Below are 13,478 nucleotides of genomic sequence, written 5' to 3' on the forward strand. Positions count from 1 at the left end.
TATAGCATAATAACTTTCAAATCTCTGACTGTTTTTTTTTTTTGACTCTTATTCATGGGATTATCTTTCTCCACTTGTTTTCTGAAAGATGATTTTCCTCAAGATTCTGTACTCGATCTTTTTATCTTTTTTTCTTATCACTCTATAAACATTTTCCTTGGTTGATCTCACATACTTTCTTGCTTTGAACCATCCCTTACACAGCACGGAAACTTCAAAAACTACACTTGCTACCCAGACTTCTCTAGTGAGCCAACTACTTGTTAAACATCCGTATACCTGTATGCCCCAGATGCACGTCAATAAAACTGAAATTTTTACCATGACTTCCAATGACCTTCTCGCTGTCTCCTCTTTCTTTGTTGTTGGAATAATCAACTGTTATTCAACTATGCTAGAAATCTTTTAACTTAAAAAAATTTTTTTATTTAGGTATAGTTGATTTACAATATTGTGTTTTCCACTGTTTAGCAAAGTGATTCAGTTGTACATATAAATATTACTTTTCATATTTTTTCCAATATGATTTATCCCAGGATGCTGAATATAGTTCCCTATGTTACACAGTAGCACCTTCATGTCCATCCATTGTGCACATCATAGTTTGCATCTGATAATCTCAAACTCCCCGTCCTTCCCAAGTCTGTTCTCTATGTCTGTGAATCTGTTTCATAGATATATCCATTTGTGTTGTATTTTAGATTCCGCATATGAGTGATATGTCTTTGTCTTTCTGACTTCTCTTATTATGATCGCCTCTAGGTCCATCCATGCTGCTGCCCATGACATTCTTTCATTATTTTTAATGACTGAATAATATTCCATTGTCCTTATATACCACATCTTTCATTCATTAATCTGTTGACAGACATTGAAGTTATTTTCATATCTTGGCTACTGTAAACGGTGCTGCTATGACCAGAGCGGGGGATGTACATGTTTCTTTTTGAATCACAGATTTGTCTGGGTATACGCCCAGGAGAGGGAGTGCTGGGCCATATGGAAACTCTATTCAACTATGCTAAAAGTCTTCATGTCATTCTTGGTTACATTCTCTTTCATCTCCAATGACCCAGTTACTACTAAGTTGTTCAGTTTTACCTTCTATAGAGTTCTTAAATTGGTCGTTCCTTCTCCATCCTTATTCTCATTTCCTAGTTTTAAGAAATCATCTTCTTTTGTCTGAATATCATCACTGCTGCTGCTAAGTCACTTCGGTCGTGTCCAACTCTGTGCGACCCCATAGACGGCGGCCCACCAGGGTTTCCCATCCCCGGGATTCTCCAGGCAAGAACACTGGAGTGGGTTGCCATTTCCTTGTCCAAGAATATCGTCGCTACAGCCTCTCAAATCATCCTATCACTACAGATTTGCCTTCTCAATCTGTCCTGCTTAGTAGGACTTAATAGCTCTGGTATACAGCACACAGTATAGGTGTTTCACACGACATTACTTACATAAAACCACACAGGCACTTTTACTATTGTGCTCACCAAATTGCAAGCTACCTATGTATTTATCACTCCAACCCCATCCCTAACAAGACAGCGGTATACCGAATAAGGGGGAGCCCTGCTTTATTAGTCTCTGTGTCCCAGTGCCTGACTCCATGGCTGGCACGTAACACGGCGATACCAAGTGCTAAGCAGGAAGATGCTCCGCACTTTTTTCAACCACGTGCTTTCTGAACTTCCCTAACTGTACTCTCTCTCCCCTCTCTTCTAATGAGATAAGACCAAGGTGTATGTTTCTATTGTTCTATTTCACTTTCACTTTTATATCGGGCTTCCTTGATAGCTCAGTTGGTAAAGAATCCACCTGCAATGCAGCAGACCCTGGTTTTATTCCTGGGTTGGGAAGATTCACTGGAGAAGGGATAGACTACCCACTCCAGTATTCTTGGGCTTTCCTGGTGGGTTAGCTGGTAAAGAATCTGCCTGCAGTGCAGGAGACCTGGGTTCCATCCCTGGGTTGGGAAGATTCCCTGGAGAAGGGAAAGGTTACCCACTCCATATTCTGGTCTGGAGAATTCCACGGACTGTATAGTCCATGGGGTTGCAAGGAGTCAGACACAACTGAGCAACTTTCACTCTATCTACATATCACCAAAAATATTTCACATGTAGGACATGCTTAATAACTAGCTACAGAATGAATCAGTAAATGAATGAATGGGTGAATGACTATGTTCAGACCAATGTTTTGAGACACAATCACAGATACAACATAGTAGTTCAAAATCAAAGAATTCACACATACTTTCTTTTAAGCCTTTAGGTTGGTTAGAAAGTATATTCCTATCTAAATGTGAGCAATTCATAAAATATTTTGCAATGTTAAATTCTTACTGAATTTATTCAGTAAAGTTTTAGTTTTTTATACCACTTAAAAATGGCTTAACCTTAAGAGCACCAAAGGCATTTTGTATAATTTTAGAGAATATAGTAGAGTTTCATAAAAATTTGGAGATTTATCTAACTTATTTTTAAATGACATAAGAACATATTTTGGCAGTTTTAAAGACATATTTCAGATATAAAGCCTTAAAACACTTTTATCATAATATTTTAGAATGGAAAAATTAGAAATAATTATATATTATTTATAATTTTCAAGGCCATAATAAATGTTTAAACTACCAGCTCAGTTTTAATTTAGCTACACTTTTAAAGACTATTTCAAAAGACTAATGAAAACTTGAGCACAACTTTTTAATTAATTAATTTATATTGACTCAAAAGGAAAAGTCTAAAATATTACCAAGAATATGAAAGGTTTTTCTTTTCAGTCTTCACATTCCTATGGTAACATTTAATAGTCCTTCTGGTATCCTTAGCTCATTTAAGTAGTGTGATGAACATTACTATTATTTGCCAGATGCTCAGTGTCTGGAGAAAAGAACGCAGTTTCAAGACTTTTTTCCATCTGATTCAGTACTCTCTGTTTTACCAAAAGGTCAAAACTGTATAGAATAAAAAATTATGTATCAGATTTTTCCTTTAACTTTTATGTGAAATCAATATGTAGTATAACAGAGATAGAATCCAATGGCATTTTGAATGTGAAACTAAGATGAATGTAGATCATTTTAATTTTAAATTCCATTAATATTAAACAGCCAGTCACATTTTGTAATAAAATACCTTCACAATGATAATCAACTATCTTCAAATAATCATTTTCTATCTAAGGGCAGCAGTTTACGTAATGAGAAATCTAATCCAATATAAATGTTGCATGCTAGGTTTCATGTATGAACCAGAAGTTCAATGAATTTTGACAATTAATGTAAATCCTTATGTGTATGTGAATAAGTATGCTTGTATATTCATAACTCTCCACATTTAGTAGTGTTGATTTTCAGAGTTTCAAAAAAAGTAATAAGAGAAAATGAGTTGTACATTTAACTTCCCAAAACATCTGAACTTGCTACTTATGAGATCTTTAAATCTTGAAAATTTGTGGGAGTATTTATTTTCATTAAAACAAATTCACCATGATTTCATATTTAAATGGACTAATGTCTCAGATTCATAATCATTTGCAGAAGTAGACAGTTTCTGGAAAGTAATTAAACAAAGTGGTTTCTATACTGTAGCTTTGATTACACACAGAAATGCATTTCAGGACTCTGCCAAACTCAATCCTTTAGTACACTCTTCATTTTTTTCTTGATTCAGAGAAAAATGGATTATCTACTTAGTTGTTCTAGGGCTGAGATATATCCCCGTATCTCAAAAATAGCTGAGGGTAGACAACTCATCCCAGTTTGCCTAAGAATTTCCCAATAAAATAAGAATCCTTTGTCCCAGGAAATCCCTTATCCCCAGACAAACCTACTGAGAGATGAACCATACTTTGAGATAAAGAGCCTTACCTTAACATCATTGGTGTTCATTCTTGTTCCTTCCTTTCCCACAAAAATATCATCAATATCCACGAGAATGTACCTGTCCAAGGACAAAGTGAGCCTCTTCCCTGACAAGAAGGAAACAGCATCTATGAAGATAAGCTTGTGCAACCAAAAGTTCAAATTGTTGCCAAAGAGAACTCTTTGAATTCCATCATGGAGCCCCAGGTCATGTATGACAGTGGCGTAAAAAGCACCTTTAGAGATGGGAGGAGACAGGTTTTCTGGGGTCTTTACTTTGGCAAATATTACTGGTTGGTAGGCTGAGTGATTAATCTGGAAAACAGTCCAGTCAGTTCCAGGTAAAGAACCTTTTTCAAGCTTAGAAGATTTGGTCACGTGAAGCAATGGCGAATGAGGATTAATACAGCAATCTTTTACTGCAAGGCTTCCATATACAGAAAAAGGGAAGCCTTTCAACTGAAAGCTCTGTGGGCTCTTCTCACTAGTTCTGTGGAATCCAATGACACCCACACCATATTCAACACAGTATTTATCTAAAAGACTTCGATTCCAAGCGTCCATATGTATATACTTTAAAATGTTCTCATAAATAATGAGAATATATTTGCCTCTAGATTTTTCCGTAAGCGCTGGAAGATCCCCTTTGCCAGAAGCAATTTCAATGTGATACTGGAATCTACTGGATTCTAGAATCATAATGATGTCTTGACCAAGCGATGAGTACTGGCTCTCCACAAACACCAGGACCGTGGTGTCTGTCCTCGAGGCATCAGAGAGCTTCGCTGGCTTCACTTCCATCAGCCGGTATGGTAGGTGCTGCAAGTCCCCACAATCTACTTCTAAAGCCATCTCAGACAGTTCATTTTCCTGTTTGTAGCCACTGTACAGGTAGTAAGCAGAAATAATAATGCTCACCATACAGAATGTGGCAAGCAGAATCACTGTCCTTTGAAAGTGTCTGTGCAGCTTCATGATAAAACTCATGTTGCATATAGTTTCCTCAGACTGTTCCAACAGAAGCACCATAAAAAAATGAAAGAAGAAAAGAAAAGATGATGTTTCCGACACTTTTCCAGTTTCAGTCAATAGTTTATGTCACCATTGCAGCACATTTGTGTCACTTGATCAGGACTCACAGAAAATATAGTCTGAAAAGTAGAATAAGATACAATAGAATATTAAACATTCAATCTGCAGCATTAAAATGAGCAAGTTTTTATCCTGGTGACTGGCACAAGTGGCAACCTGTTAGGCAGATGAATTGGTGTCTGCTAATTAAGAAAACATATCTTTTCTTCTCCCAAATCTGAATGAGGACAAGGAAGGAATGGAAAGAGGGAAGAGCTCCACTGAACAGAGGTCTCTACCCCTAGTATACAAAAAGGCACTGGACTAACAAGGAGTTTCCTTTTATTCCTTGAACTTTGGATCAAATTGTATAGATTATATAAACCGAATGCCACAGAGATGTCAACTGAGTCATACACTGTCAACAACATGCAATACAGTTTCCAACTATTTGTGGTTAATTACATATACTGAAAATTCATAAAAGTTTGGATGTATTTCATTAAATGCTACAATTAAGACACTAGTTTCTACTTTTCAGAAAACCTCAGTAATTATATAAAAAGCACTATAAAATGTTTTTTAAAAACATAATGAAAACAACTGCAACTTCGTGAAATACTTTGTTATAATTTCAATTCTTTTTAAAGTCTTAGTAACCTTTGAAAAATTCAGTAACTTTTGAAAAATAACAAGAAAGAAATATGGGTGCTTTTTAGAGCAGAAGTTTATTAGGTCTTATGGTCCTGGCAATTTTCACGGAAATATCATGGAATATAAAAAATATTAAGAAAGATTTTATTATTGCCCATAAGACAGGATGAAAGCTAGCTGTACGATAGCTGAAAGCACTAATGGAGAATACCTCAGTTGACGTTCTTCATAAGATTAGGGTTTATGACACTTCTGTCTAGTATGAATTGTCACTTTGGCCCTGGTACCTTCTCAGGAGAATGATAAGGTTAGAATCACTGATCACCAAGAACATTCTGGCTCTCTATTATACAGATGAAGTAAATCAGAAAGAAAAAAATCGTATATTGTAACGCATAGATATGGAATCTAGAAAGATGGTACTGATGAACCTATTTACAGGTCAACAGTGGATCTGCAGATGTAGAAAACTGACTTACGGACACAGGCGGAGCGGGAAGAAGGCGAGGGGGGAATGAATGGAGAGAGTGACATGGGCGCATATACACTGCCATGCGTAAACCAGATCATGGGAGTTGGCTGTGTGACTCAGGGAATGCAAACTGGAGCTCTGTAAGGAGTGAGAGGGCTGGGAAGGGCTGGGAGGCGAGAGGGAGGCGAAAGAGGGGTGCCAATGGCTGACCCATGCGATGCATGGCAGAGGCCCACACAATCTTGTGAAGTGATTTTACTTCAATTAAAGATAAAAAAGTTTGGGAAAAGAAAGAACATTCTGGCTCTAAAATTCTGTGATACTCACCTGTGAAATAATCAATGAGGAATAGTCTGAGTAATATGTTTATTTTTATGAATAATATAATATTCCGTACTTGCAGAATACTTATAGGATAAATAACTTACTTATCCTATAAATGATATATCATACTTTATTCACTCAAATATTTAGGGAAACTATATCATTCATTCAAGTAATTATGAGATAACTATCTTTTTATTTCAAATATAAATCATCAGTAGAATGAATTTCTTTAAAGGGTCCCAAATTATAAGGTAGAGACAGTAATTTGAATGCAAACAGTAATGTATGGATTGTTGATTAGAGACAAATGCCTATTACAGGATGAGAGAAAAAAAAGACCCCACGGCAAGTGGGGGTGTCTGCAGTGTGGGGAGGGGTTGGATTTGGGCAGAGCCTTGAGGGATGAGGGTAAATGAATAGGCATTTGAGATAGAGAGGATTTTACAGAGGAGGAATGAGTACAGTATTGGGCAGGGGACACTGAAGAGTTGAAGGAAAGAGTAAGGAATACCTAAAAAGTAAATTGTATAAATATGGGTAACTCAGATCACAGAGATTAGATAACATAGAAGTTTATTGTTAAGAAAGCCTTGTAGGGAACCATTAAATTTTCCTGATTTGGGAAATAAAGTGAATTAATCAAGAATGTAGATGACATCACAGGGCAGTGTGGGAGCAACTCTGGCAAGCGAGTGCAGGCTCATTTCTCACAGTCCAAGCACAAACTGTTTAGTGATCACAGAGCAGACAGAACATGGCATGGATGAGTCTGAGGGACAGCTGCAAAGAAAGGAGGTGCTGCACTTCACGTGCCACCAAAGGTCTATGGGACACCACCCTTGGCCGAGAGAAACGCCATTAAGGGACCTGACATGTTCCAAAAGAAATCCTACTCTTTTAAACATTTCCCCACCGGTTTAGATGTAATTCAAGCAAATCAAAATTACCAGGACAACTGAGAGTTTTCATTGTAACTGTAGCTATTTCATTTTGAAAAGTAATTGCACTTTTAAAGTTAGGTACATGTTTATGCATAATATAACAGTCTGTGGTACAATCGCAGGATATAAAATCTCACATCTCTCTAGGCCCCTGTTTTAGTTCTAGCTGTGAAGTGTTTCTGAGTGGATACAAAACCTGTTCTCACTTTTTGCAGTTCAGATAGAAGAGTCTCATACTTTGTTCCCGTTGCCAGAAGTGAAAGGCATGTAATTCATAAAATTCTTACCTGTGATGAGACAGGGTGGTGAGGTGTATTTGCTCTCACTGTGTAGGGTAGTTACGAGGAACCTATCAAAGCTGCCTCCTCCATTAGCAGGTATAAAATACTGAAAAACGTGTGAAACAAAGCCAACTCTATGTTGCACATAATGAGTAGGGAATTGTGCTGTACAGACTACGTCTACTACAAGTTTCAGAAGAAAGAGCAAGAGAAGAATGAAGCTTAGGAAAGTCAGTGGTACTTTCTAAGAGACATGGTGCTTGAGGGGGGCCTAGCATGATGGGCAGGATCTGGGTATAAGGATGTGGTGTGCATGCCCGGCATAGAAACCTGGCAAGGATGAAATGCAATGATTACAGCGCATTTATCTGAGGATCAGTCTAAACTAATCATAAAGCACTACGTACTGGACTGAAAATGGAAATAATGTTTCACTGAAAAAGTGCCGCAGATTAAAGTGACTGGGAACACGAGAGCGTCGACTGGGAAACAGCACTGGATGTATCTGGACAGAAGAGAGACAATAAAAATAGGGTTTACAGATGATTAGTGTAGCAGTGACACCCAGAATGGACAAAGAACAATCATATGGACAGAGAGAGTACGCACTGCATTGTACGGAGTGGAGAAGCAGGTGGAATCAGGACAGCTCCAGCAAAGACGCTGCTGCACATGCCAGGTAGGGGTGGTCTGAGTCCAGACCAAGGTGTTTATCAGAGAGGATAACAACAAAGAGGGACTCAGGAGGAAAAGAGAAAAGGACGTGATTACTGGTGGGGGTGGTGGAAGGCAGGCTTGGGGACTGGGAGAATGACAGTGCAGGTAATAAAAACACCAGGCACAGAGTGGAAATTGGTGTGCGCTACTGCTGGACAGCAGTTCAAGCAGCTGACCAAATGATGCGTGAGGCGATAGCAAAATCACAGTCTTCTACAAAATAGTTGGATGCTGACAAACAAGAAAGTCGAGGAAATTGACTAGGGTCAAAATCGGTGGGTTGCAGGCAAATCTCGATATACTGCACAAATTCAGTTCTTCAGGCCAGGTCCCCAGATTATATACTCTAATTATAATCACTTTTCCTTTAAGGCCTCTACTAAAGGCTTACTATTATTAGCACATGATTTGTTTAAGGTCTCACTGCTTTTTCAGACTGAAATTTCCAAGGGTAGGTTTCATGTTATTCCCAGTGATCTTTTCAACAAGACATGGGATAAAAACGTTTTGAAAGGTCAGGAAGATCAACAAGGCAAACACTTCAGTATAGTGACGAAGTGTATATGACGAAGTATAGTATGTTCCTGAAGTGCTTTCACAACAATATATTAGAAAGTACAGACTCTGCATGGTCTGAAGGGCTCTCTGAATGACTGAAGAACAGGCACATGAGCTTGTGGGTCAAGAGAGTTTCCATGGACACCACTGTCTTAAAGCACAGAGCTGACAGCTGTGGTTGAACTTGGCTACCTATCTGACCATGATAAGGAATATGCTGAATGACCAAGAAACTGTATATGAAACTGAGAATATCAACAAGCCATTTAGGCAGGCAAAGTTTTGGAATAGTCACAGCAGATACAGGAAGTTACAAGGTTGGGCTGGTAACTTGATGCTGGATTGAGAAAAGTAGAGAGGGAGCTGAGAGGGTTTCTAGTAGGGCTCCTGCCTATCGAAAAAATAGACCCAAGTGCTCTCATTTCCAGTTTCCAAAACTCTCAGATGCAACGCCCTTCTCTCCTGGCAGGGTGCCTCTCACTTGAACCACCTCAACACCACCTCATGAGGATATCCTATAAGGCACACTGAAGCAAATCCCATCTGTGGGCAGGAGGATGCCAGCAACAGCAGCTCAGCTAACATCAATGAACACTTACTATAAGCAACACAGTCTGAGGCCCTTTAAAGGCTAAGCAGCCTGCCCAAGGTGCAACAGCCTGTAGTAGCTGAACTGATTTAGAACCTGACAGCCCACGTTCAAGATATCATCCACCCGAGAAGGCAACTGCAAACACGTCCCTTTCATGCTAGGAACACATAGGAAATGGATATCAGGCAGCTCTTCCCTTTAGATGCTGCAGCGTCCTCATTAAAAGTGAGATACTTGTGGTACCTACTTAACAGGGTTTTTTTTTTTTTTTTTTACATGCACTAAGTTTTTATTAGTCATTTTATTCTTTTTAAAATTAATTTAATTGGAGGATGATTATAATATTGTGATGGTTTTGATGAGGATTATGAAATAAAAGTGTAAAAGTCTCTTAGAAAATTATCTGGCACTGAGAATGAATATACTAAATGTTACCTGTGATGATGATATAAATAACATAATAAATGAGAGAAATATCCTGAAGATGACCAATAAAAATGTACTAAGAGTTCATAAAAGGATAGATACAAACATGTTAGTATAAGCAGCGTGGTGGGAGGTTCAGGAAGGCCACTTTTGATGCAGGAATCTAAAGTCAGATGGGTCTCAGAGCAGAGGAAGAAGCCCCAAAAGAGACAATCGGCACTGTATCCACCCTTGGGCTTCTAATTCCTCCCCCTTCTCCTAGATGAGCTCACATGCCTCCTGGCTTTCATTACCAACAATGCTCCCCCAAATTGCAAGTGTTAATTTGGAATTCAAACCTCTTTCCTCTGAGCTCCAGGATTTCAAACTGAACTACTGACTTGGTATAATAACAACTTCCAGTAACCATGCCCTTTCTAACGACAGACCAGCCACTCTTTGGCTCCCCTGGAACTGTCACAAGCAAGCTCAACCTGTCCGTAACCAAACATGCGATCCACCCTCTAAACCCTCCTGCAGCCATCTGGTGGCTCCTCTCAACACCGTCCTTTCCCACACTCCTGCCTATCGAAAAAATAGACCCAAGTGCTCTCATTTCCAGTTTCCAAAACTCTCAGACGCAACGCCCTTCTCTCCTGGCAGGGTGCCTCTCACTTGAACCACCTCAACAACTAGCCCTACCAGAAACCCTCTCAGCTCCCTCTCTACTTTTCTGAATCCAGCATCAAAGTACAACTCTGATTTCCTTCCCAGCTGAAAATCCAGCGATGGCTACCCATCTCACTTGCTGATGAAAACTCAAATTCCTGTACATATCCCACAAGACTGGAGGTATGCTCCCCTCTGCCTCTGATATCTCAGGCCTGATTCTATGGATTACTCTTATGCTTGGGCAGGAGCTGGGCCTGAAACTCTTTTCTGACCTAGGATGCTCTCACATGCTGTTTTCTTTGTCTGGACGTTTATTCTGCTCTTCTCATTTTATTTCATTCTCCAAATCCTGTGGCTCTATGCCTCTATGTCCCAGCCTCGCAGAAACTTCCCCGCTTCCCTGATCTGCCAGGTCCCCGGAACACACTCTCACATCACTATCTACTTGCGCTCTGCAGCACGTTCCAGATATAATGAGTTCTAGATTTTCTGGGTAATATTTCCTCACAGTTTGGAAACAGCTGGAAGCACCTGTCCTGTTCACTTCTATACTCTTGATATCAACACAGTGCCTGAAGTGAGCACATCCCACTGAATACTTGAAAAATGGGCGAAAAAGAGTCTCTACTAAATTTTACAAATGGTAGCTGCAGTCACAAACTAGAGCAGTCATGAAGTAAAACCATCTCCCATGAATGGATACCTCAATCAGTCACACTGGCCTCAAACAGTCAGGGTGATAATACAAACGCTGTCAGTGGCAGTGAGCACTTTGACCACAGCCATAAATGAGACACATCCAGAATGTACCTTTTACTGACTTATTTGAATACCCATTTTTCCCTCTTCTGATAGTTCTCAGAATTCAGAGTGGTTAGAGTTCTTTTGCAATTCATCTGGTTTTAAAAAGGAAAACATCTGTTTTTCACCACGGTAACATCAGCCAGCCATTATTTAATTATCTACATTAATGAAAGACAGAGGGGGCAATTATTTGGGGGGAATCACAGGCCATTTTACATACATAGTGAAGAACTGACTATATACAAACCTACACTTTGCAAAACATCGTAAAATCTGCGGGGGAAAGCACCTATTTGTCCCTGTAACCTATCTTGTTTCTTCCATTCTCTCCCATCATCACTCCAAAGTAAAAATCAATTTTTAAATGAAATAGAATCATGTTGGCAGCATAAGGAATGTGAAAAAAAAAAGATTGCCATCTGGAAAATGAGTATTAATAACTAAAGAACTTCAGGTTCTAACATAAATGAAAGATATTTAAAAGATCTTGACAGTATTCCTCTTTCACAAAATTAACCACATTTTATACAATTGAAAAATGCATTGAGAGGCCTCAAATACATTGCATGGATTTGCTAAAAGTAATTTTAGCAATATTAAAAATTGACAAAGAACATGCTTTTGTCTGAGAAAGAATGTGTGAAATTGTGTAATATTTATTGAACCCTGCTGTGGTAGGCAAGTACTTTGCTGATCTGCATGGACTACAACCAAGAATATACTCTTGTCTCTAGAACTGGGCTTTTCTTTTTTTTTAAAGCTGGATGGAAGAAAAGCTGCACTTATGGGGGTATTAGCTTTGTTTAATACCTTAGATGGAAAATGACTTTCTACTGCAACTTCCCTCCTTTGTACTTAGAAATGATGAAGGAAGGAATCTATTTTGTTCCTTTCCCCCAGTGGTGTGCCTTCCAGTGAGGCAAGAGAAGAAAACTCCTCCACTGCTGCTTGCTGTTTCTGCCTCTGTGACTTACGGGCGAACATGTCGCCTCTGTCTTCTTAAATTCTGCTAGAATGTATGTATAGTGCATGCCTAACAGCGGGGCACTATGCCTGTTGCCAGTGCAGCCTTCAGCACAGACTTTAACCTGTGCCACTTTATCCTTCTCCAGAGACATGGGAACAGAAGATGTTAACCCAGTCTCTCACTGTTTGCCTGGACTGTAAGATGTAAAGTTACAGAGCAGTTTTTGGCTGTGTTTTAGGGCAGGTTACATGAAGCTGAGAGGCAGAGGAAGTCAATCTGCATAGAGAAGATAAAAAAGAGCAGAGAGGAGCAATAAAAAATATGATAGCGAGTCCTGAGGAGGTCTGAGGTCCTGGTTCTCTTACTCACTACCCTGTGGATGCATCAATGAAGAGGTCAGATAAATTACTCCTCTGTTGTCATGGGCAGCTTTCAGAACAAGTGAAACTCAACCCACTTGGAGTAGCAAGAGAGGAGAAAGAAATCATCTAAACTAGACTAAATACAGCTCATTAAGGAAGGCATCACATGTAACGGTCCCGGGAACTGCTTTAAGCCTGGCACAAAAGTAGGTACAGAGTAAATTTTTCTTGAATAAATGAATGATCATTTCATCCACAACGGGAGAGGTGGTAGAAATGACTGGAGTGGTACATGAGTTTCCTGTGTTATATCAAGAGGTGTATCAAGCACAAATATTTGAAGCCTATGGAGAGAAAATGTAATTTAGTTGTTAAGGGCATGTGCATTGGAGTCAGAGTCAAACTGAATCCCGGCTTTACCACTTGCCAGGGATGCAATATTTGACAGGTAGATAACCTCTCAGTGTCTCAATTTCCTCATCTGTGAAGTGGAAATAATTACAGTATCTACCTCACATAATCTTTGTGAAGATTACATGAGCTAAAAATTAATATATAAACTGCTTACATGGTGCCTGGTACAGGTGTCCATCCTATGAATGTTGGCTGTTATTTATTTAAGATTTTTTGATGGGGACCATTTTTCTAAAAGTCTTTATTGAATTTGTCACAGTATTGCTTCTGTTTCTGTGGTTTGGTTTTTTTGGCCCCTGAGCATGTGGGATCTCAGGTCCATGACCAGGGACTGAACCTGTACATCCTGACTTGATGGAGAAGTCCTAAC

At 39.1% G+C, this 13,478-nt stretch overlaps 1 protein-coding gene across 1 annotated transcript in view; it reads right to left on the reverse strand.

Annotated features, from left to right (window-relative positions):
- The window catches only part of NDST3 (N-deacetylase and N-sulfotransferase 3), a 166,409-nt gene extending 160,827 nt beyond the window's left edge, over positions 1-5,582 (reverse strand). Inside the window, exon 1 of the mRNA XM_040237403.1 lies at positions 3,878-5,582. Coding sequence (XP_040093337.1) covers positions 3,878-4,900 — 1,023 coding nt within the window. The 5' untranslated portion in view covers positions 4,901-5,582. The remainder of the gene's footprint in view (positions 1-3,877) is intronic.
- Positions 5,583-13,478: the final 7,896 nt, after the last annotated feature.

This window comes from Oryx dammah, unplaced genomic scaffold (assembly GCF_014754425.2).
Source record: "Oryx dammah isolate SB20612 unplaced genomic scaffold, SCBI_Odam_1.1 HiC_scaffold_3, whole genome shotgun sequence".
Lineage (NCBI taxonomy): Eukaryota > Metazoa > Chordata > Mammalia > Artiodactyla > Bovidae > Oryx > Oryx dammah.